At 44.7% G+C, this 24,409-nt stretch overlaps 1 protein-coding gene across 2 annotated transcripts in view; it reads right to left on the bottom strand.

Moving 5' to 3' along the window:
- Zfat (zinc finger and AT-hook domain containing) overlaps nucleotides 1-24,409 on the bottom strand; it is a 210,128-nt gene that overhangs the window by 103,422 nt on the left and 82,297 nt on the right. For both annotated transcript variants that reach the window (XM_047522686.1, XM_047522695.1), the window contains exons 8-10: nucleotides 18,379-18,466; nucleotides 16,517-16,666; nucleotides 12,999-13,172 (exon numbers count right to left, since the gene is read on the bottom strand). In XM_047522686.1, coding sequence (XP_047378642.1) covers nucleotides 12,999-13,172; nucleotides 16,517-16,666; nucleotides 18,379-18,466 — 412 coding nt within the window. The remainder of the gene's footprint in view (nucleotides 1-12,998; nucleotides 13,173-16,516; nucleotides 16,667-18,378; nucleotides 18,467-24,409) is intronic.

The raw sequence follows: 24,409 nt of genomic DNA, 5'->3' as shown, positions 1-24,409 counted from the left end.
GTAAATGAGAATACTGCTACAACATACCAAAATCTCTGGGACACCCTGAAGGCAGTACCAAGAGGAAAGTTCACTGCATTGAGCTCATTTGTTAAAAGAATAAAAAGTCAACAAATAAATGGCCTGACAATAAATCTCAAAGCCCTAGAAAAAGAAGAACAAATCAACACCAAAAGCAGTAGAGGACAGGAAATAATTAAAATCAGAGCTGAAATCACTGAAATTCAAACAAAAGAAACAGTTGAAAAAATTGAGAAAACAAAAAGTTGGTTCTTTGAAAATAATCAATAAAATTGATAAACCCTTAGCCATGCTAACAAAGAGAAAAAGAGAGCAAACCCGAATTACTAAAATATGTGATGAAAAGGAAATATCACAATGGACACAACTGAAATACAGAAGATAATTAGAAACTATGTTAAAAATTTATATTCCAATACAATAGAAAATATTGAAGACACTGACAAATTTCTAAAAACATGTGACCTACCTAAACTGAATCAGGGGGTCATACATGATTTAAATAGAACAAATTCAAGTCAGGAAATAGAAAACACCATCAAAAGCTTACCAGATAAGAAAAGCCCAGAGGCTGGGGTTGTGGCTCAGTAGTACAGGGCTCACCTAGCATGTGGAGGCCCTGGGTTCAATCCTCGGTACCACATTAAAAAAAAAAAAAAAAAAGGTCAAGAACACACGGATTCTCAGTTGAGTTCTATAAGAACCTTCAAAGAAAAATTAACACCAATACTTCTCAAATTTTTCCACTAAATAGAAAAGGATAGAACCCTCATTTATGAGGCTATTATCACCCTGATACCAAAACCAAAGAAAAACACATCAAGGAAAGAAAACTTCAGACCAGTATCCCTGATGAACACATAAAAATTCTCAATAAAATTCTGACAAATCACATACAAAAACATTAAAAAGATAATGCACCATGATCAAGTGGGGTTCATCACAGGGATGCAAGGTTGATTCAACATATGGAAATCAATATACATAATTCATCATATCAATAGACTTAAAAACAAGAATCATATAATCATCTCAACACTGTCCTTGAAACTCTAGCCAGAGCAATTAGACACAAGAAAGAAATTAAAGGTATATAAATAAGTAAAGAAGAACTCAAACTATCACTATTTGTTGATGACATGATTCTATATTTAGAAGATCCAAAAAATTCCACCAAAAAACTTCTAGAACTAATAAATGAATTCAGCAAATAGCAGGATATAAAATCAATACCCATAAATCAAGCATGTTCCTCTATACCAGTAATGAATCCACTGAAAGAGAAGTTAAGAAAACTACCCCATTCACACAGTTGCTTCAAAAAAAATAAATAAATAAATACTTGGGAATCAATCTAACAAAAGGGGTAAAAGACCTCTACAATGAAAACTAAAGAACACTAAAGAAAGAAATTGAAGAAGACCTTAGAAGATGGAAAGACCTCCCATGTTCCTGAATAGACAGAATTAATATTGTCAAAATGTTCATACTACCAAAAGTGTTATACAGATTCAATGCAATTCGTATTAAAATCCCAATGACATTCTTCAGGGAACTAGAAAAAGCAATCATGAAATTCATTTGGAAAAATAAGAGACCCAGAATAGCCAAAGCAATCCTTAGTAAGAAAAGTGAAGCAGGAGGCTTCACAATACCAGGCCTCGAACTATACTACAGAGCTACAGTAATAAAAACAGCATGGTACTGGCACCAAAAGAGACTTGTAGCAATTGTACAGAATAGAAAGACAAACCCAAATAAATACAGTTATCTCATACTAGAAAAAGGCACTAAAGACATTCACTAGAGAAAAGATAGCATATTTAACAAATGGTGCTAGGAAAAATGGAAAGCCAAACATAACAAAATGAAATTAAATCTTTATCTTTCACCCAGAAGAAAACTCAACTCAAAGTGAATCAAAGACCTAGACATTGGAACAAAGACCCTGTACCTACTAGAAGAAAAGTAGACCTAACTCTTCAAAATGTCAGCCTAGGATGTGACTTCCTTAACAAGACCCCTGAAGCATGAGAAGTAAAATCACAAATCAATAAACGGGATGGACTCAAACTCAAAAGCTTCTTCTCAGCAAAAGAAACAATCAATAATGTGAAGAGAGAGCCTACAGACTGGGATAAAATCTTTACCATATGTATTAATCTCTAGGATATATACAGAACTCAATAAACACCAAAATCCCCTCCCCCAATAACCCAAACAAAATGGGCAGCCATGGCTGAGCCAGGGTGAGGAAGCTTCACCTGCTGCTTCCAGTGAGGCACTCTCCAAACTCCCAGACCCTACAATCATGAAAACAAGATCAACAAAGGCCAGGCAGACCCTGGGAGGATCCCAGGGCCTGGGTGATGCTCGGGCTTCCCTGGACGACGCAGGCCTGCCACTGTGATCTCTGGGGCTTGAGTATGAGGTGTGTCACTACGGCATCGTCAAATCTGCAACCAGCCATGGACCCCCAGGTATCATAGCAGTCTGTTCCAAGAAGTGTTCCACTGAGTCTGCCCTTCCCTTGCCCTGTGAGCAGCAGCAGCCTGAGAAGCCAAGCAGTCCTGGCAGAAGCATGCAAGAGATACCAGCATGCCGGCCACCCATCTCCACTTCTCAACACGGACATACCCCCTCCCAGCCGGGACTCCCAGCATGACCCTGTGCCCAGCTGCTCATCTTCCCAAGGTATCTCCACAGGGTAATCCCACAACAGCAGCTGGGTTGGAAGAGGGTGAGGGGGAAGATCGCCAAATGCATTCAGCAACTAAGCTGTATACCACGTTTCCGCTGGCCAGTGTCCAGAAAGAGAATGGCCCCAGTGGAAATGCCCAGCCAAGACAGACAGAACTGATGGACAGCCAGAAGACCCTGAGCACCGTGTATGCTGACACCATGGTGTGGGAGTGAAGGGTGCTGAGGGACTCAGGCAACTCTGCAAGGATTCCAGGCAAGAGCACATCTGCCTCTACCAGAGGACTCCTCTGCCACACCTGTGATACAGCACAGAGACTCTTCCCTGGGAAACTTCCCCTGCCCTGCTCTTTGTCCTACCTCCCATGCTTTGGGAGAAATTTATTCTTAATTGCTTTTTTCTTAATAAATTACATAATAAAACTGATGTTTCAAAGATCAGAAAAAGGCTGTTTTGGTTTATTGTTGTTGTTATTTGTTAGTTTTGTTTTCCACAGGGAAGCCTCAGGGCTCCAGCTGTAGCCCAGCAGCCATCTTCTCCAAAGCCTGGACCACTATGCCTCCCTCCCCTGCTCACAGTATACTTGCTCACCTTGAGCCAGGGTAGATGGGGAATCACTTGCCTTAAACCAATGCAGACAGGGACTTGCGCCCCTTGACATTGTATAGGCAAGATGCTCCCCTTAAGCCAGTGTAGATTTGATCATTTTCAGCTGGTTGCTTTGGCCAGAAGGAATCCTTCCTCTGGTCTTCAGGCCCTTTCCTGAAGTGTGTGGGGAGGGTGGATTGTAGCACTGGAGACTCCAGAGTGTCCTGTGGCTTCATCTCCATAATCCCACATGCAGGGAAGTGAGAGCTGGGCCAGGGGCAGGGGCGGGCCTGCCTGCAGCAGTGGCTGGGTGCCTCACCACGTGCCATGCAGCCTGCCACCCTACAATTCCTCCTGGTCACAGCTGAAGACTGTGGAGAAAGACCACTTGGAATTTAGGAGCAGAGATGTGAAATCTCAGGGATGCTACTTACATAAAAGCCTAGTGCAACCATGTGAATTGCTGGTCTATGGCTTCTGTTGACACTGGATTTTGAAAAGCAAAGAATTCACAAAAATAAGAAGTGCTCACGTTAGGACAGGAGGCTTCCTACACCTCCAGCTCTGGGACTCCCACAGCTGCTCTGGCAGCTTCTTCCTGCCCTTCCCTTTAGCGCTCAGAAATTGATACCTTTTAAAAAGAGATAAGCCATGTGTCATTTTAATAGTTTGCCTTTTCTAACTTGAGCCAAGAAGAAAGTTTTAAGGTAAAAATACTTTATCATGCCATTTTAACAATGTGTACTATTTGTAAGTGTCAGGAGATAAAAGAATAAGTATTAGCATGTTCATATAACATAGATTTTCTCCATTTAAATTTATCCAGAAAATTGCTCTCAATATGTAAAATATAGCTGCAAGACTTTTACTTTTTGTAGCATTTTGATGATGCTTTGGGATGGAAGCATTTTATATGACTCCATGTTTTATAGCTCAATATCTTAAAACTTTAGTCTTAAAATAACTTGCTCCATTAACAAATTTTTATTCAAAGCAAAATATTTCTAAAAATCTCTTCTTGACAGAAGGCAGCCCTGTCATGGGCCAAGTGACATTTTAGTTCAAAAGTTGGGTGCCTATCAAGTCCATGGTCACAGAATCAGCAATTCAACTCTAAAACTCAGAAAAGGTTTTCTTTGTTTAGAATTCCTTGTTAACACTGAAGATTCTGCAAGCTAAGTGGTCTGAGCTACAGTTCCTGCTTTATGTTGTTCTTGGGCCTCATTTTCACAAATGTGAAATGTGGGCAACAGCAGGTCCCTCAGAGTGGACTAAAGGGTCAACTTAAGCTACATGATGGATAGTGCTCAGACGCATGCTTGCCACCATCCCACACATGTTCATGAATATATAATTTAATACATAAAAACTAACTGTCATGATTACACCATTTTTTCAAACGAAGCGAAGACCTGGTTGTAGGAACGTGTTGAGTTTAACTAAGGCTACCTTCACATTTTGTGATAGGAAAAGAAATTTCCTTCCTGACCTGTCACAAGTCCTAAACCTATAGTCAATTTCAATCTGATCAGAATCACCAGAGAGTTAAGAAGATATGTAATATTTTGATCACAAATAGAAGTTCTCCAAAGGCATTTGGTAAAACGAATATGAAGTTGTATAAAACAACTCAGCCACAGCGGAGAGCTTACTGGACACTCAGGCATGTCAGGTTCTGGCAGGGCAGAAGGATGCACCACCTCTGGCACCCAGTCCCAGGAGTGTACACCAGCCTAACCAGGACACACCTCTGGATCTCATGGGTCACTCTTGAGTTGCTTTGATGTCCTGCTGGACAGGACGCAGGGTCTCATCCAAATCCTATCATTCCACGTTGTGAGCTCTTCAACTCCCTGCCCGCTGCCAGTGAGTCTCAAGTTCCATGATCTCTGTGCTCTGATCCAAGGTCCTGGCAGCCACCCTCCTGATTTTCTAAAGACCCTGATAAGGCTAAGGAAAACTCTCTCACAGGAGTCCATCAGCCTCAGACATGTCTCAAACAATCTGAATCCACATAAACTGTTCACCTGGCTCTAGGTCTTTCCAGAAAACTTCTAAACTCCTGCAGAAGCATTAAGGCCAGTGGGTAAGATCCTAAGGATTTCCCAGGAATAAGGAGCTTCAAAGGTCAGACTGCCTTCCATAGGGATTCTAGGCTTCAGTTTCTAAAACGTAGGAGGGAGGAATTTTAAACATGACTGTAAAACTTACATGCCTCCCTTCAAAGTGTGAGGTTAATGTCTCCTGCCTGAAAAACTGGATAGACTGGTAACTACTTCAAACAATATAATAGGATGGGAGTGATACTATGTGACCACCAAGACCTTACAACTAACAGGCAATAAGGCTTCTGCCTTGCCCACTGGAGCCCTTGCACTGGAGCCACAGACATCGAGTTATATGTTCAACTTTCCTGAGGCTGCCATGTTTGGGGGAAGCACAGCTGCCTGACTCATATGTGCTCTGATAGCCCTACTGAACTCAGGGTGGAGGACATCTCAGTCCAGGTGCCAGATATGAGAATGAAGACTACAAATGATTCCTAGTCCCCAACCATCAAATTCTGCTCATGTGTTTGAGTCTTCCTAGGTAAGATACCAGAGAACATGAATCAGAGACAAGCCATTCCTCCAGTACTCTGTCCTAATTTCTGACCCAACAGAACTTGTAACCATGATTCAATCAATAATTTTCACTACTAAGATTTTAGGCAGTTTGTTATTCAGCAATAGTATCAAAAACAGATTTTTATGACAGTGAAAGCCCCTTCCATGCCCAAAGCTATCCTTAAGTATAAAGTAATCTGTTTATTCCAGCTGATGCCAAATAACTGTTTGCGTTTTTTTTTTAAAGGATTTATGCTTAGTTTTGTGACATAAAGGGGCAGATTTATGCAGAATGCATTTGTACTTTAGTTCTCTACACACACACACACATACACACACACACACACACATAAAACACACAGGAAACAATGTGTATATTTTTTGTAAACTGAGAACTAGTAATTCAGGTACAGTATTAAAATAGGTTAAATGAGTGGAAATTTTTAGATACAAATGTTTTGGTATTTATATGCTGTAAGACAGGAGAAATATATAGTTACAATTTATTATATGTATAAGATACTTCTCTCCACACTTAACATTCTTCCATTCAACCAACCAGCCAGTCAGCTAACCAACAGAGACAGGGATAAAAGACAGATATCTGATTATCAAAGAAAAAGAAATAAATAAGTAGTAGCACTTCCTCATCAACTGGCTGCTAACACCTCTGAGGAAGGGGAAGGATCACACTTCCCAACACAAGCAATCACCCCCAGCATGGCTCTTTTCCTGCCTTTTGGTCACACAGACATGAGAAGAAGAAAGGAGTCTTAAAATCCATAAAGAGGAAGACACGCCTCTGCACAGGCACCAGCTTGAGGCCCATCCTCTCCGGAGGAGTCTCTGTGCTCCTCTCTCTCTCTCCCTCTCTAGACAGATATCAGCTGGGGGCTCAGCTCTGACTGTCACTGAGGTAAGCTCCTTTGTGCCCCACGTCTTCCTGAGATATGCCTTTGTGTCTCTCTTGCTTTCTGGAGGACAATAACGAGCACCCATTGGCTAATTAAATACAGTTAATGCAAGCCTCCATTCTACAAGACTCAGGTGAGAGGATTCAGGGCCTAGGTGTCACCTAAAATCACCTCTCCTTCAGGTCAGGCACACTGGGCTCCGCCAATGCCATTTCTCCCTGTCATATCTGGGTTCAAAGCATGTCTGGTGTCAGTGGTCAGTGTCCCTAATCCCAGTTTGCCTAGAGAAGCCCAGAGAGATGAACAAAGGGTTAAAACAACTGTGAGATTCTGGTCAGGGCAACTCCCTGGTGAATCTCAAAGGTTTCTCCCCTGATCTCCTCTCCCAACAGCCTGAATAGGGTTTCTTAGTGTGGCTGGTTGATCAAGCAGTGCTGGCAAATACCCAGTGACACAGACCACCAAATGAGCTGAACTGCGCTCTCCTGCACTCCATCTTCCTGAGCACTCCACTCCTCTCCCCAATCAGAACCTTGCCCATCAGACTCGAGCTGTCGAGAGAGACACTTTGCATGGAACAGTTCACAGGGAAACATCTAGGTTCCCTTTGTTCACACCTTAAGAGACTTATTTAAGAACATAAAAGATGGTTAAAATGCCCTATGAGTGAGGTTTTGCCTCTGAAGTTCAGAAAATCTGTTTTCCTTACTTCTTAGATTGTGCCAGTCTCTCCGTAACTTGCATATGAAATGTAAGCTACAGAGGCAATTATCCAAAACCACTTAGAAACCAAAGACTAAAAACACAGAAAAGGTGTCACTTTTAAATTCAAGCCACTGTGGAACTTAAATGGCTGACTATCTTATCTGTTCTTGAACTCTACCAACTGCATTCTTAAAAAGTTTCTCCCTACACAATACAACACAGGGAGGAAAAACAGAACGATCTCATATGTACAAGTCTTCTTTATCTTGAGAATCTTTACCTGAGGATTTCAGGATTCTAACATTCTTTAAATATCTGGACATATTCTAATCTGACCCAAAAGTACACTCTGATCTGATAAAGAGGTTCTACAAGCTCCTTTACTAGAGTAATTACAGATATGTCATTGTTTAGAACTCCTGTTTTGTTAGAATTTCTATATTTTAAGCTTGTGATATTATGGTGAATTAACATTTGATGCTGCATGCTTAAATTAATACATTTTTCTGATCAGTCTTATTTTATCAAACTACAGAGGTTTTTACACTCTTTTTTCTGAGGTCAATTTTTCAAGGATTAGTTCTCAAATATATTGGAAAATCTCCTTTCACAAAATCATAAGAGGGACATAGACATGGTGAAGTTGAGAATAAATCTGATAGCAATCAAGGGCAAGTGGTCACCTGATCCTTTGATTTCAGTGTCCACCAGGGCTGTTGGACTTTACACCTAACATTTCCAACTGTACAGACCTGCCCTATATTTAAGTCATAATGCAAAAGTCTGAGAGGCTCCGTTTTAATTTCTAACACATTAAAACTAATAGAGGACTTAATAAACCTCATTAGTACTGGCTCCAACCTGTGGAGATCTACCTACAAAAAGTAACAAGAGCTTTGTTTCCTGTCTCTTTTGGTATATGTGTACACCTGTGTATTGTATTGTTGTGTCTACATATGTGCTTATGTTCATATGTCATGTACATGGTATCAAAATTGGCATATAGATAAATGAGCGCTCACAAATCAAAATTTAAATGAGAAATGATCCAAATACCTTTTAGTTCATGTGACTCAAAGAAAAAAAACACACTTCAGTTTAAATTGGATAAACAGATGAGAGTAAAGATGCCTTTACAATTACTCACAAATTTTTCTAGGTGGTCAGACAGATTTTTAGTTTCTATAAAATATCTAGAATATAATATCTATTGCCTCTAGGATTTTTGCTTCAGAAGGAAAGAGATGGCTAATATTGTTAACTACACTAGTCTGATATCTTGGTTTTTACAGCTAAAAATTAGTAAATCAGATTTAACATCAATGGGATTGATCATAAATGTGTTTGTTAGAGAAGACATCTGATTAATTAGAGAAGTTAAAGTGCTAAACCATCAACTGCTAAATATAAAATCAAATGCTCTTGACTTCTTAAATTCCAGAAGGAAATATATTTAAACATTAAATATGTTTTCATAAATTGATACATAGAAAAAGGCTTAAGAATGCTTTGTTTCTGTGTCTTCAGTAAAAATCAGGTTAGTAAGAGTTAATATTCTATGAGATGTAATTATACACACAAAAAATACAAAGTTTTCAGTTGGGTTTCAATTAAAGTACTATAAAAAACAAAGTATGTTGTCGCCGCCTGCAGCAACAATCCTGCAGATATTTGTTACCGCCTGCAACAACAATCGCGCAGGTATTTATCGGAGGTGGACTGGAAATAAACTACTTCTATTCCTGAGCTGCTTCCTTGCTTGCTTGCTTATTCTCTAGCTTATAGAGGAAGAGAAGCTTGCTTGATTTTAGAGGAAGAAAGGCTTTGAGAGGAAGATAGGTTTTGCTTATAGGGGAAGTTTTAGAGAAAGAAAGGCTTCTATGTTTATCAGGCTTTTATGTTTCTTCTTAGAGTTCTGCTGCTTCTTCTTAGAGGTGCGTCCTGCATCCTGCGAACTAAAGGTGCGTGCTAGAAGTGCTGTCTATCTGAGGTGCTTCTTAGTGATGCGTCCCGCATACTGTGATCTGTGATCTGCAACCTAGAGGTGTGTTCTCAGTTCTCCACCCAGCAATCTGCCATCTGCCATCTGCCTGCTGCCTCCTGCTTGCTGCTTACTGCTGCTGCTTTCTGCTTGCTGCTGCTTGTCCTTGCCTTCCGCCTACTGCCTGCTTATATTCCCTCCAGGAGGCGGAGGGCAGGGCCATGCCAGTTAAGCGAAGATCAGGCGAAGAGCCAGCTGCCCAATCACGGCAAGGTCAAAACAAGCAGGCCCGAGCAGGAGCACTCGGGAACACATGTGCACGCATTGTGTGCGTGGACTCACTTGAACGCGGTCAATGATAAAGCACCTGAGTGTGTTTATGCCAACCGACTTCCTCACCACCGATGTGATCAAAACAACTTCTGGCTGGCTGCTAGGCACCATCTTGGCGTAGTCCGCATGGCACAGCCCCCAACAGTATGTCATCATATTAAAGTGAAGTAATTTGTCTTAATTCAGAAATTTCCTAACCACTGTTTCAAAATGTGAATTGAAAAGTGGTCAACAGCTAGGAAAGAGATAGAAGAAAGGTCTAAGTGTGGAAAAATATTTTAGTATGAAAATAAAGGAAAAAATGTTTCTGGATGAGAAAGTCTTTTGTGTGTTAAACTAAAAAATTGTAGAAAATTGCAGAAGGTTTGTGGAAGGTAAGTCACAAGAAGCTTGTGTGTAACTAAGTTGACTATAATTGTTACAATCAATTAAAGCTATTCAAAATTTTACTAAGGTTAAATATTAATGTACTGATATAAACCAAACTTTAATCCTCGATGTGTTGAAAATAAAAAGGGTTTCTGTAAACATTAATCTGTTCTTATCTATCAAGTTATTTTCTTATGTCTGTTAAGTGTTATTTTTTAGAGAAACTAGTCTTAAAGGGATTAGGACAACATTTCTGAAAGGGAAACCCAATCTGCTTGCCCCACATCACTCCCTCTCAGCCTGCAGCAGCCAGAGAGATCTTTTCCCATTCCACCTTACAGCAATAAAGGGTTCCCTTGATCAGATGTGGGGAATGAAACCAAAGGACAGATAATCAGTATAGATAATGAATTATAGGGTCTGGAAGATGGGGGCTAATTCAAAAGGAAATAAAATGATAATACCTCCAGAGCACTTCCCCCTCCTCCAACCTGTTACCAAGGTTACCTCTGCCTCCAGGGAATTGCTCTTCCCAAAGCAAGGAGTTGTTAATGATTACCCCCTTGGTGGCTCCTTTCTCACCTTTAGGGCAGGTGTAGAAAATAGAGAGAGGCATGCCCTGGGTGGCTCCTTTCCCACCTTTTGTTCCTTCCCACCTTGTCATATAGGCAAGATAAAAGGAGGAGGGGGCATGAGATGAAAGGCATAACGAAGAAATCTATAAAGGGTCAAGACCCGGCCAGTCCCTCAGACACCAGCTCTGGATCCCTCCTCTTCAGAGGAATCTCTCTCTCTTTCTCTCTCTGTTCAGTTTCTTAAATAAAATTTACTTTTTGCTCTTGCCTCAGCATGTCTTAGGGGTTTAATCTTCAACACCAGGGGAGCAAGGACCCGATTCTGATTTTTAAGACTGTTACCAAAATCATAAACTAAAAAAGTAGTAAAAGAATTTCCCCCAAGTGAGGAAGATTCGTTTACCCATATAGGTTTCTCACATTCTGACCTCTAAGGCAACACTGGTCACCCAGGGGCTGCCTGACCAGACATCCTGGCAATGCATGACCTTTTCCCACACACCCCAAATCCCTGGCCAGGCCCTGAGGCCACTGTGCCCATTCCAGTCCCCATGAACGCCCTCCTGACCCTGCTACCATGGCCCAGGGTATGCTCCAGACTCCCCTGACTCTGGGGACAGCTGCTCTTCATGATTAAGGACTTCGGTGGTCAAGTCAGAAAACATGATTCTTGCTGAGGTGTTGAGATTGTGGGAGATGAACAAGGTTACTGCTTGTGGAGGTGCAGAATTCACGTGCGACAGATGGCCTTGATGCCTTTGCTAATCACGCATGGCTGCTTAACTCTCTCCTTATACTTTTTATTTTTGATTGTGGATGACTATATTCAGAGAGCACTCACTGCCCACGTTTTAACAATCATGATTCTGGCTCTATTTGTGCCTTCACCAAGCCCTGGCAAAACACTCTGAGGAATCCCAGTCAACCCACAGCCTCTCCACTCAGTCCTTCAAACTCAACCCAGTTCCTGTTGAGGACCCAAGCAGTGCACACACTCCAGGACTGATGTTCCAAACATTCACACAAAGCAGAATGTAACAGGTACACCATCCCCTAAGTTCTGAAGTTAACGATCACAGCTGAGTAACTTTGACCTTCACAGGGAACTCTGTTTTTTGTATATAATTATGGGAAATAACAATATATTTATAAGTAAATTTTATAGATCTAGTTACCTGAAGCATTCACAAGTCCCTCATACAGTTGGGATTTCTAAGTAAAAATCAAAGTTGTTTAGGTCTTTTATAGTTTAGTTGCCTTTTTCCTAGAACAAACCTCCTTTCCCTCTGTCCAGCCCATTCCAGGGGACCAGTTTTGGTGTTGGGCCTCCACCCTCCTCAATTTTCACCCTGGTCTCCAGAGCCCTCCCACATTCCAGTACTCACCTTCACCATGGCCTCTCCCCCTTCTACATCACAGCCTCCCTGAAGACAGGAGCTGGGTCTTGGGAGGATTTGGGCTTTGACTTGGAATGAATGCAAACCACACGATCACTGGCCTGTCCTGAGAGCAGACCCTGGGGCAGAAGTGGGAGAGCTGCTAGGAGGTTGCTGCAGGAATAGAGGCAAGGGTTTCTCCCTCTGTAGACAGGAAGGTGGTGCCTATAAACCAGCACCCTGAGAACCCACCTTCAGGTTTAGCACACACATAATCGGATGGGGCGGGGCGCTCAAGGAGTAAATGAAACTAAGAATCCACTAGGTATTCTTCACAAAATCAAGTCCGCCCAACACTGTTCATATTTTAGGTTGGGCCCCATTTTGAACTGAACACAGAAGCCCTGAGGCAGCTTGGATGACAAGAGCAACAGCTTGAAAAATCAAGCCAGGTGAAATCAGAGTTGCCCCCCTTAGATCCCCAAGCTCCAGGTGGAATAGGGGCTGAGAAGGGTAGAAACTTTCAGAACCTTAAGGCTTCTGAGGATGCCTTACTCCAGGAGGTAGCCTCCAGGCCCCATCTTCCTGACACCTGTACCCCAAGTGTTTTTCCAGCACCTACTGGAAATCAGGATTGTTCCAGCTCAGGCAGGGGACAAAGAAAGACTGGAAGGACCTGGTTGCACCTTGGGACCATCTCCACTCTAAGACCATTTCCACTCCCAGAACCCCTACACGCCTGCCCTAGGGACACCACAGCCTCTGTTGGGCTTGGCAGACCAGCTTAAAACCACAGATCTACAGAGGCCCACTGGGGTCGCTAGCTCACCATCAGCAGTGTGAAGTAGCTTATGGCTCTTCAGTGTTCCTTTGGACTTGAATTTCTTGCCACACATGTCACACAGGTGGGTCTTCTCAGTGCTGTGCCGATTCATGTGAGCCTTGAGGTTGCTCTTGCTACGAGTTGCATACTCACACAAAGAACATTTGAAGGGCTTCACACCTACCATGGGAAAAATGTATACATATCATTTTCACATACATACATGCATATATCTGTGTGTGAATCCAAAGCAACCAGATTTATGCCTCACACTAAGTTCTGAGGGCTAAATCTTGAAACTGAGAAGACTTGGTCCTTGCCCTCACTCTCCAGTGGGAGATGCAGACAAGTAAAGAGACCATTAGAGAACAAGGTGATGTTATGGGGGTGGGGGACAGAGGGTCCCCCAGTCCTAAACACAGGATAATGCTTAGTAGGCCAAACATTTTCACCCAATATCTATACCACCTATGACTTTGCAGTTGAGGCAATGGAGGCTTTAAAGAGGTTGTGGGATATGCCCAGAGGCACAGAGCTAAGATACTTATGGACTAGCATACTTCACAGTCCATACAAAGCCCACCATCCAGCTGAAGTTCTGGAGAGTAATAATCTAACCATAACCATAATAAGATACATGACCTTGAACTAATGTTTAAGTTGTGGATTCCATGTTTGTAAGAGACAGAACCAGCGTTACCTTCCAAGGAACCTCTGGACACTGGCCTGTGTTCTGGGCAGTTCACTTCTAACACACTTGCATGAGAGCAGGCTGCAGGCTGGTCCCAGTCTGTGATCAGTGTCTTTCTGGATCACATGCTGATCCAGTACCCTGACCAGGAACTTAAACACCAGGTCCCAGTTACAGATAGATCAGCAGTATCACCACCATGGAGAAGCCCACACAGGTGGAACGTGACACCCTCAATACACTTCATAAATGTGAGAACTGAACTATATGCAGGTGCTATTTAACCAAGAGTTCTTCTAAAAGATGAAAGAACTGAGCAATGCAGACAGAGGTTCTCTCACATTCCTAAGAAGACAAATTCCTAACCTTTGCTCTTCATCTTCACGGGAGGGAGAAGAGCCACACTGCAATTCAGGGCCTCTCCACACTCCCAGCCCCAGCTGTGCAGTCTAGCACCCTGAGAACCTACCTTCAGGGTTAGCACACACATAATCAGCCAGAGGTTCTCAAGGAGTCACCTGGGCGTCTATGCACCTCTACACCCTCACATCACATGTGGTCAAGGAAGAAGTGAAGCTGAAGTGGTTAGCGGGGCTGTGCAGACCTCCAGCTTCCCAATAGGCAATCCCACCGGGACACACCAGATGCTTCCCACTCCATGCTCCTGTTTTAACCAGCAGGAGCCAGTGTTCAGAACAGCTGTGGGACTAGTCCCATGCAGCACTCAACCACAATGAAACCCTGAGCAAATCACGGGTCCTCCAAACAAAAAATGGCATGCATAAAAAAACATGTTTACCTGTGGTTAATTACTACAGCCCTTGTCCATGTTTTCTTTATTTTTCTTGGTACTTTCTATGTTTTTCTCTTTTATTTACTTGGTTTTTATTTCTGTTTTTCTTATTTCATGTTTTATTTTGAGAGGAAACAGAGACAAGGAATAGTTATCATGCAGGAATCAATGGAATCAAATATGTGGTATGCACAAATATGCTTTTTTCCTGTGTGATTTCATCATTATAGAAACAGACTAGCAAAAAAAATATAATATCAGGACACTCTAACCAAAAGCAGAAGCCCTTGGTTTTCTGAAACTTTATCACAATTCTGAAGTTGTTTAGATTTCTTCAAAGTTGTAAATACACAACATCAAAGCACATCATACCGGGGTGCAATAGCATCCCAGGTCTCCAGCACCCCAGTGCAGTAAGCCTCTACTCTGAGTCTTACACAAAGACCTCACTGATCTGCAGCAAATCCCAGAGTAGCTTATATCCCTATCTTATAGATAAGTAAAGTGAAGCTCAGGAAGCTAGATGTTGTCCTAATTCACAGCTCCTAAGTGGTGAGTGCAGATCTGAAGCATCCCTCTCCTTCCAGCTCCTGTATGCTCACGTGAGCACAATCACAGAGCTGGTGCCTCTACAGATCCATGGCCTCCAGTCTCCCTGGGCTCCCAGGGCTTTCATCAGGGTCAGTTCTCTGCTGAATCTCACATTCCACCTGTCCTCCAGGCAGATGCTTCTGCTTCCTTCTTTGCTGAGAAAACTGTGACCAAGGGCCATGAATGCCTTCAGCCTCATGAGGAGAAAATCACACGCATATATTCATCCCTGTCACCACCCTCAAGCCTTCCCTGCTGCACAGTGCAGAAGAGGTCTCCTTCCCTGACACCAATCATTGATGAAGCAAAGAACATGGGCTTTAGAATCGGATGGTATGAATCCAAATTTCACTGCTACCACTGCTACCACTGCTAGCTGTGCGACCACAGGCAAACTACCTAACCTCCCTGAACCTCAGTCCTCCCCACAGGTAGAAAGGAGGAGCTAATGGTACCTGTCTCTAAGGTTACGGCAAGTACTGAGTCCAACAGCGTGGGCAAAGCACTGAGCGTGCTGCGAGGCAGTGTGCAAGCATCATGAATGCCAATAAACGGAAAACGCCTTCCAGCCTCAGCCTCTGCTCTCGAGTCCTCTGCTCCCTCCTGGCTCGCACACCACCCGCGACACTTCTGTTTCATGGACTATTGGTCCCTCCCTTCCTAACAGTTCCCCCTGGGACTTACAACAGGTCACTTTTATCCCACACGGCAGAAAATACCTGATCGTTCAGCCCCCTCTAAATCTTTTTCTCCCCCTGCCACATTTCGGGCTCCTAACTGGCAGGAAGGGGCCTACTGCAAAAGTCTAGACGGGCTTCTCCTGACTCTCACTCCTGCCTCACCCCCAGGAGGGCCACATCCTTAGCCTCTAACAGAAGCTCAACCTCCAGCTTCCCCAAGTCCCACAGAGTGGCTCCTGAGGCTTCCCACAGGCAAGGACCCCAAGCTCAGCCCACCTCCTCTCTACAGGACTTCATCTCCACCCGGCACTCACACCTTAGGAATCTCTCCCCAAGATGCGACGGGCACCAACCCACATTCCTGCAGCCCTGGTTGCCTCCGTTCCATCCACTTGTAACATAAAACAACAGTTCTTCATGCATTTCCATGGTGCTATGGAAATGCACCACGACAGGCTCGGAGCCATGCTGTGAATAAGACAGTGTCCTGCTCTCTGGCGCCTGCTTTCTTCCAGAGGAGGTATGGCGATTTAGCTCAGTACAACTGCACCTAGAGCTAGGAAGAAGCGGAACCTCTGCTCACTGCAAATGCAGCTGATCCAGTAGTAATCAATCAGTGACCTTAGCTGGCTGGTGGACACAGTTCTGTAAGCTAAAGAAAGTCCAACCACAAGGCATGAGGACAGGGCTTCCTCCTCATGATCTCTCAGCATGAAGTATGGAAGCACAAAATTAAATGGCTGCTCCATATGGAAAGACAAGTGCTTACCTTCATGAGCCCAAATATGACGCTGAAGATCTGAGCCATTCTTCATAAAGTAGAAATCACAATAGGGGCACTTCATGGCTCTCTTTCCAATGAGCCCCTTCAGCTGGACCCTCCTCCCAAGAACCTCAGAAATGGTGTTCATGGAGACCTCTGAAACAGAAGTAGACGGTAGTCAGGGAAGCCAAAGGCGCACAGCCCAGGGTAGCTGTGAATAAACCTTGGGATAGCATCTGCCCCTGCAGGGACAAGGCAGAACATGCCTTGAACATGTCATGAGACAGCACCTTTGTCTAAAAAACTAAACCACAATCTGATAAAATACCTGTTGACATGAAACACAAGGAATGAAGAAAATATCCAAAGCAATGATCAGACGACTGTAGAATGTTAACACTGTCTCTAGCGAAAGCAACTCAGTTTCTCTCCGAAATCAATGGCAGGGAGAAAAGGTGGGGATGGGAAGGCTGGAAGGGCACAGGACAAGAGAAACCCAAGAGACATAATCACTAAACAAAATTGCTTGCAACTTAAGTTTAGACAGGCAAATACAAGTAGAAAGAAGGACTCGCTGTTAATTTTGTTTTTTATTGGTGACACAGTGTTATATTGAGAAAACTATGACTTAGTTGGAGATGATTTGTAAACTGTTTTATGGGAAAACGGCATGATATCATATTCTAGAAAAGGAAGTTTATAGGGTAGATACATGCAAAGAGAATCTACAAAATGCAGATGCCTGTGGAAGCTGAGTTATGGGTAATGGGGTCCTTAACTTATTCAGTATACTTTCATACTTGCTTGGGGTTTTCCATAATGAAGTTTAAAATAATGAAGAAAGGATGCTTTACCTCTCTTCATGAGCAAAGGTTGGCAATTTTACATGACTACCTTTGACTCATATTGGACCACTGGTCACTTAGGATGCAGGTTAACAGGGAAAGGACAGCACTGGACCTTCAGAGCATCAGGAGGCCCACGCATTGCCACACTGATGAAGGCTCAGGCGGTCCATTCCCAGAGAAGACAGGAGTGTTTGCGGCCCTTCTGCTATTTATCTTCCTCCGTGTCTTGTCATTTACAATCAGCGAGTCAGCTCCTTTATGCCAGGGCAGACAGGAAAAGAGGAAAGAGGCAAGGACACAGAGAGAGCCACATGTAGCCTGCCTGTCACTCATTTACACAGTGCAGTGGGCCCACATCTGCTCTCCCTGGCCCCACCTCAAGGATCCCATGGGGGATGGGGAGAGTACAAGTGGCCAGCATACCACAGTGTCAGCGGGAGGGCTGGCCACAAGACCCTCCTCAAGGACAGGGCTGTGAGGGAGGACAACAAACAGGAATTATCCAGGCACAAGAAGGTAGGTACACCAGGTGGCAAGACGCACTAGCATGTGGATGCCCAGGTAGTGACAGGTCACATATCTGAGCAGCATGGGATGAGAGGTCCACAGTAATGGTCACTCCAACTCAGGGAAGCCCCTCAGCCTGGTGCATGCAATGCCATTTATACCACCACTGTGGATAACACCAACTTAGAACAAGGGCCAGGCACAAGGAAGGATCTGGTCAGATCTGAAGCTTAGGAGACCCATCTAAAGGCATCCAAGTTCACACTGAAGGGGAGAGGGGTCACTGAAACCACAGGGGGTGGAAGGAGGCATAGCTCAGGGCCAGATGAGAGGAAAAATTGAAATAACTACATAGCTATCCCAGCTTTAAATACAAATGATTGTTTCCCTTGAATTTATCATGTCTTCATCCCTCTTCATTTCCATGCAGCACAGTCGATGTATAAAGCTGTGTTTTAAAGTAAACATAAGCATTTAAAAATTAATCTTCCATTCCAAAACCCATAACCTTACCAGGATGGTTGGTCTTGATATGTGACTTTATCAATCGATCTTCTGAAAAAGACTTTTCACACACAGGACAAGAATAACTCCTTTTGTCCTTAATAGAAAGAGAACACAATCAACTGATCATCTGTAGAAAAATAACTACCACCACCACCAGCACCACCACCAATATTGTCACCACCACCACCATCAGCAGTAGCAGTCTTGTCAAAAGTAGCCACAGGGCGCATCCTTCCAAGAGCTTCACTAAGTCTCCACTGGGCCCTGCACAGCCCAGAGGGCTCAGCAGAGGGGACAGGGATCGGCTCCGTCTCAGAAGGGAGGCAGGGGCTTAGCAGCCAGTCCTGGGCCTGGGGATAGCCACAGTTCCGCCACCGGGACCAGTGCTACTCCACAACCCAGCAGCAGACTGCATTCCCAGCACTCCCTGCATGGTCTGCAGGGGGTTCATGTAGGTCACTGTATTGAGACCCACAAGCAACCACAAAAGGAAAGAATTCTTCATGTTCATGTTATAGATTAAGAAATTGAGGCCAAAGTCTGAGAGGAAGGGTCAGGAGTCAGAACAGGAGTGTCCAGGTGTGCCCCTCCGGCCCCAGGATGCCTCTTGCCACTCCAAGGCCATCTCCCTTCAAGGCTTCAGGAAAGGAGATCATTCTGCACCACTGCCAGCTTAGTCAACCCTGGTCACCAATGTTACACACCCAACCAGGGAGCAGCTCTCAGGATGATCAGGCCATACACTTTGCTCATCTCCCTGTCTCCCAGAGGTCACATGAGAGCTACTTCACATCAGGTTTCTCCAGAGAGTGGGTGTTATGGGTTGAACTCAGTTCCCCACAAAATTTCTGTATTGGAGTCCTGACCTCCAGTTCCTCAGAATGTGACCTTCATGGGAGAAAAGGTCTCCACAGAAGTGACCCAGGTAAAATGAGGTTCCCAGGGTAGGCTATAACCCAACATGACTGGTATTCCTATAAAAAGAAGTTTATACACAAACATACACAGGGAGAACTTTGGGCTGAGGTACACACAAGCCAAGGACGTGGAGGCCAGGACAGAGGCCGGGGCAGATGCTCTGTTCACAGCCTTCAGGAGGAAGCGACCAGCTAACATGCTGACCCTGGACTTCCAGTCTCCAGCTCTGAGACCACAGATGGCTGTTGTGTGAGCCACCCAGTGTGGAGTTCCTCTGACTCACCTCCCAGGCCCATGTCTTCCAGAGAGCCAAAGCCTGGTGGGAAGGACGTCTGCATGCAGATGAAGGAAACCCAGAAACAAGACTCAAAGAAGCCCCCAGTGGGGAGATGCTCTGGACTGTGTGTCCTGGCAATGTCAGCACAGTCCACGTTCAGGAGGGCTGGCAGCAGGAAGAATCCCCACCTGGGAGCTCAGCACCCAGCAAGCACTTTCCTGCCTCAGTGAAGGGGAGGCAGGCCCACGGTCCATGCCACACCCCATACCACCAGCACCACAGCCATGCTGACATCTTGAGAACTCCATGGACACAGGAGGGGGCCCAAGGTCATGCCACCACAAAGTGCAAGGGTGGAAAGCCAAACCAGGCCTCTGACCTCCAGAGCACTTGCTCTTGTAAGGCTGTGACCAGAGGCACAGACTCAGGGCTCAGAGCCCCCAAGATTCCCCTTAGTACCTGTAAATTCACAAGTGGTTTGACTTTCCAGTGCCTCAGTTTCATCCTCTATTAAATGGCACACTTAGGAAAGGGGATGTTACATTAAAAAAACAAAATAAAAATCCCTCCGAACAGTAGGATTTTGGTGGGAACATATCCCACCAAACACCTGGGACTCAACAATGCCTGCCAAGCCCACGTGTCTGAGTGTAGGAAATTCTTGAGAAACCATCCTGAGCTTTCTGGCCAACCACAGATCCTACCATAATCCCAGGCTGTGCCAAACGAGCTCAGAGCTGCTCAGTGTACTCCTGTCACTGTCCTGCACTGCCCTCAACCTCCTGCTCACAGTGCCATGCCCCCCTGTGGCATCCTGGAGGAGGCTCCACCACCCAGCGGCCCCTTGGCACCCTCAGCATCAAGGCTGATGGAAGCATTCAGAAGGGCTTTGAAGGCGCTGCACTGATCTCCTGGAGCCCCTGCTATGTGATTTTCTTCTTTTAATCCCTGAGAGTCTGAAAGCAATTTATCTTAGAGCTTATCAGGACCCCTATTTTGGGATGCCTTTGAAGACTGTCAGAAGGACACAGACAGTGGTAGCGGGTGCAGGGAGAAGGGTGAACTCTTAGAACTCATCTACTTCTTTTTCAAAACATCAGTTCCTTAGAGTTGGGATGAAGACCACACAGCAAACTTAAAAAGAGCTGTGGTTTAAAGAGCACCTGGCAGCGGCGGGGAGTGGGAGAGAAGAGAGACCTGGCCATGAGATGGGAAAGCACCCAGGCCTTGGAGTCTGTGTGCCCAGATGAAGACACCTTCAAAGCAATCAGGACCCTCTGAAAGAAGGGGGACACCAGCGGGAGCCACAGTAATGGCAAGGGTGCCAAGCCAGCCCCAGGTCCAAGGCACAGCAACCAGCTCACCATTCTGGGCACCTCGGAGGCAGGTGGCGTGGCCCCCAAAGGAACTAGACAGTTCTCAAGTCTGAACCTCCACACCACAGGCATGTAACCCACACATGAGTAAGTGGCCCTATAGAATACCTGACATCAAGTCACTGAAACACAGGCAAGGAATTTCACACTGAACAATTTTTCACAAATAAATTCCCTGGTCGTGGTGCCTACTTTCCTCTACAGCTTCACTTACTCGTTCCTCAAATGTTAAGGGGTCCCGTTACATGCCAGGCACTGTGCTAGGGATGAAGGTGTAAAACCCCAGCGCACACCGGCTCACTAGGGAGACACGCACATACTCAGAGCCCACCAATCAGCATGGAGGGAGGCAGGAGGTGCAATGAGGCACAGAAGTGTGGCGCTTAGGTCATATTGAGTTGATCAAGTTAGAAAACAGCCAGAATGCACCTGACTTAGGACTGCGGCAGAAGATGCTACTTTCCACTGGAGATGGACATACCCGTCGGTGCTAACCTCAGCTATTCTATACACAAACACAGCTGTGCTATCTACAAGCTCTGGTAGCCTAAGGCCTGCTGCACAGTGGATGAAAGGCCCCAACAGGACAACACTGAGACCAGCCTGCTTTGAGATCAAATAAGAAAGGATCATACTCTTGCAGCTCTTGAAAAGGAAGAAACATTATGTTCAATCACTTTAAATAACAGTTCCCTTTACTTGATAAAAATACATACTGACCAGAAGTACCCATTTGTTTCCAAAAAGATACCAAAAGTACTTTCCTCTACTTTCTTGTGCTCTGTTAGCAATAGATTATTTCGGCTTATTTTTAGCAAGTACGCGTAAGATCGTTTAAATATGAGTTCCTGTACAGTCAAAAATAAATGGGGCACTTCTCAAACCCTGAGGCCAAACATCCTAAACATGCACAGAGAAATCAGAGACCCTGGAGGACGTGCCACACCCCCACTGCCAGTGACCCTCCTCCGCCTCCTTGCAGCAGGCACTTTGGACAGGCTCCTCCATGCAGGCCAGTGACCGTGCCGTGTCTCTTACAAACATTATCGCACTAAGTTCTCCCAGGAATTCTGGAGGGTGGAACTAACGTCCCCATGTACAAGTGAGGGACTAGAGAGGTTGGGAAGCAAAGCCACACCCCTTCTAAGACTTAAAAGCAACACTATATATGCCAGCTCCCAGGTTCAAGCTCCAATGACTGCAATGGCCTTAGTGACAGGTATTTCTGAGCTCTTCTGAGAAAAAATGTAAATTTTGTTCATGTGTGAATACGGCATAGTGAATCCCACTATTATATATAATTATAATGTACCAATAAAAATAAATCATCTTTTTTTTTAACAAAAGTCAGAGGAAGTCAGAGGCACAGGGGATAAAGTGGCATATCAGGCACCATAAGCCCCGCTCACTGCTGTTTCATGCTTCTGTGTTAGGAGGAACTTCTTTCTGTGACAACCCCAGAACCCCGCCTCAAATGCGATGGAGGTGGGAGTCCAGGAATCACACTCAACAATTGCCCCCACTGGACGGTGACTCAGGAGGCCACCAACTATAGCACTGTGCTCAGTGGCTTACAGTCCTCTACAACAGGACCCCAGGAGGTTGCCCCCTTGACAAAACCACCCAGCACACTGTACACACCGATGTATGAACGCTTAACATTGAACCAAGACCACAAAAAGCCGCACTTATCCTGGGTATGGGTGACTACCGCTGAGCATTTCTATTTCATTCTATCCTATTTCGTTTTTAAAATAGCTAATCACACCTCACTAAGTGGATTATACAACCTTCTCACGGATCATGATCTACGGACCTTTCCTCTGAGAGAATGCTAACCTGGATTAGGGTTAATCCCCACAATTCTGAGAAGTAGGAGAAAGGACTTTACCCCCATTTTTCAGATGAGAAAACTGAGGCTCAGGGAAGCTAAACAAATTGCCCAAAATCACAGAGGTCGATATGAGATCTGAACTTGAGTATATGAGACTCTACTCCCCTCTCATTCTACTAAGATCATGTTTTCTGACATCTCCTATTTACAAAGTTTGTACAATGCTATAAAGAAAGGATCTGCTCTGGAAATATCACTAACTCCTTTGACTAGGTCCGCAAATTTCCTTGATGCCAATATAGTCAGCCCTCCATATTCATAGGTTCCTCATCGGTAGATTCAACCAATTGTGAATCCAAAAATACTAGGGAAAAAAGTCTGTACTTTTCCTTGTTATTATTCCCTACCTGATACAGTATAACAACTGTTCACATGGCATTTACTTTGTATTAGATATTATGAGTGGTCTAGAAATGATCTGAAATACGTGGGCGGTTATGTGTAAATACTATACCGATTAGTGTAAGGACCTTGAGCATCCTTGGATTTTGGTGTCATGGGTAACCTGGAACCAATCCTCACGGATAACAAGAGATGACTGTGTATCTTTGACTATGAACTGACACCACAGAGTTCCTAATGGACAAAGCAGGTGATGGGAAGAAGTTATACTAGGTGTGCACACTCCTTTCAACCATTACATTCATTTTTAGCTAAGTAAGAATAGGCAGAGTCACAGGAACTGGCAATTTGCCACATTCTCCCAGCATCGTAATACAACTGGAATGGAGTTGGATACAGGCCCTCTGAAGGGTAGGAGGGCTGCTCTTTTAAATGTCCTTAGGTTTTTCTCTGCATAGGAATCTGAGCTCAAAGCAGAAACGCCAATTACAGAATCACAGTAAGACCTGCTCCCACTGCCAGGGTACCGGTCAAGGAAGGAAGCCCAGCACCCACGCTTTTCCCGGTCACCGCGCCACTCCCTGACCAGCCAGTGCCTCCCAGGAACAGAATCTCAGCGCAGCCACGGACATCCTGAAGGCTCCTGCACGCCATGTGCATGGTCGCCCTGTCTCAGAAAGCAGGGAGGTGTCAGCCTCCACTTTCTGGAAAAGGGAAACAGAACTCAGAAACACAATGACGTGTGCAAGAGGACACAGACTGGAGCTGCGACCCTTACTGGGGCCCACGTCCCCACACTCGTCTGCTTCACAGCAGCGACGACACCACTCCCGACAGGAACGGGGGATGGAGGGACCATAAAGACAACACTGCTGAATAAGGATGGGGCCCTTTCTTCTCAGCGTCTTCAAACTGTGGAAAGCGTTTCCAAGGACAGTGTGGAGTTACCCCTGGAAGGATGGCGGCAAGTATCCTCAAACTCAGCACAATGCAGGGCATCCACACGACACAGAACCACTGGGCTGACAGGAGCGGAGTGTGAACACATGCCAAACTACAGATGACGAGATGGAAGAGAGTCGCATATAAAAGGTTTCATGATTCCTTTTATATGAAGTGTCCAGAACAGGCAAATCCAGAGACAGAAAGCAGATCAGTGGTCTCTAGGGGCTCAGTGAGGGACGACAGCTAATGGAAATGGCTTCCTCATGGGATGACAAATGTGTTCTA

This window comes from Sciurus carolinensis, chromosome 1, assembly GCF_902686445.1.
Source record: "Sciurus carolinensis chromosome 1, mSciCar1.2, whole genome shotgun sequence".
Lineage (NCBI taxonomy): Eukaryota > Metazoa > Chordata > Mammalia > Rodentia > Sciuridae > Sciurus > Sciurus carolinensis.
The sequence above is the reverse complement of the archived record's forward strand: the minus strand, read 5'-3'. Positions and strand labels throughout refer to the sequence as shown.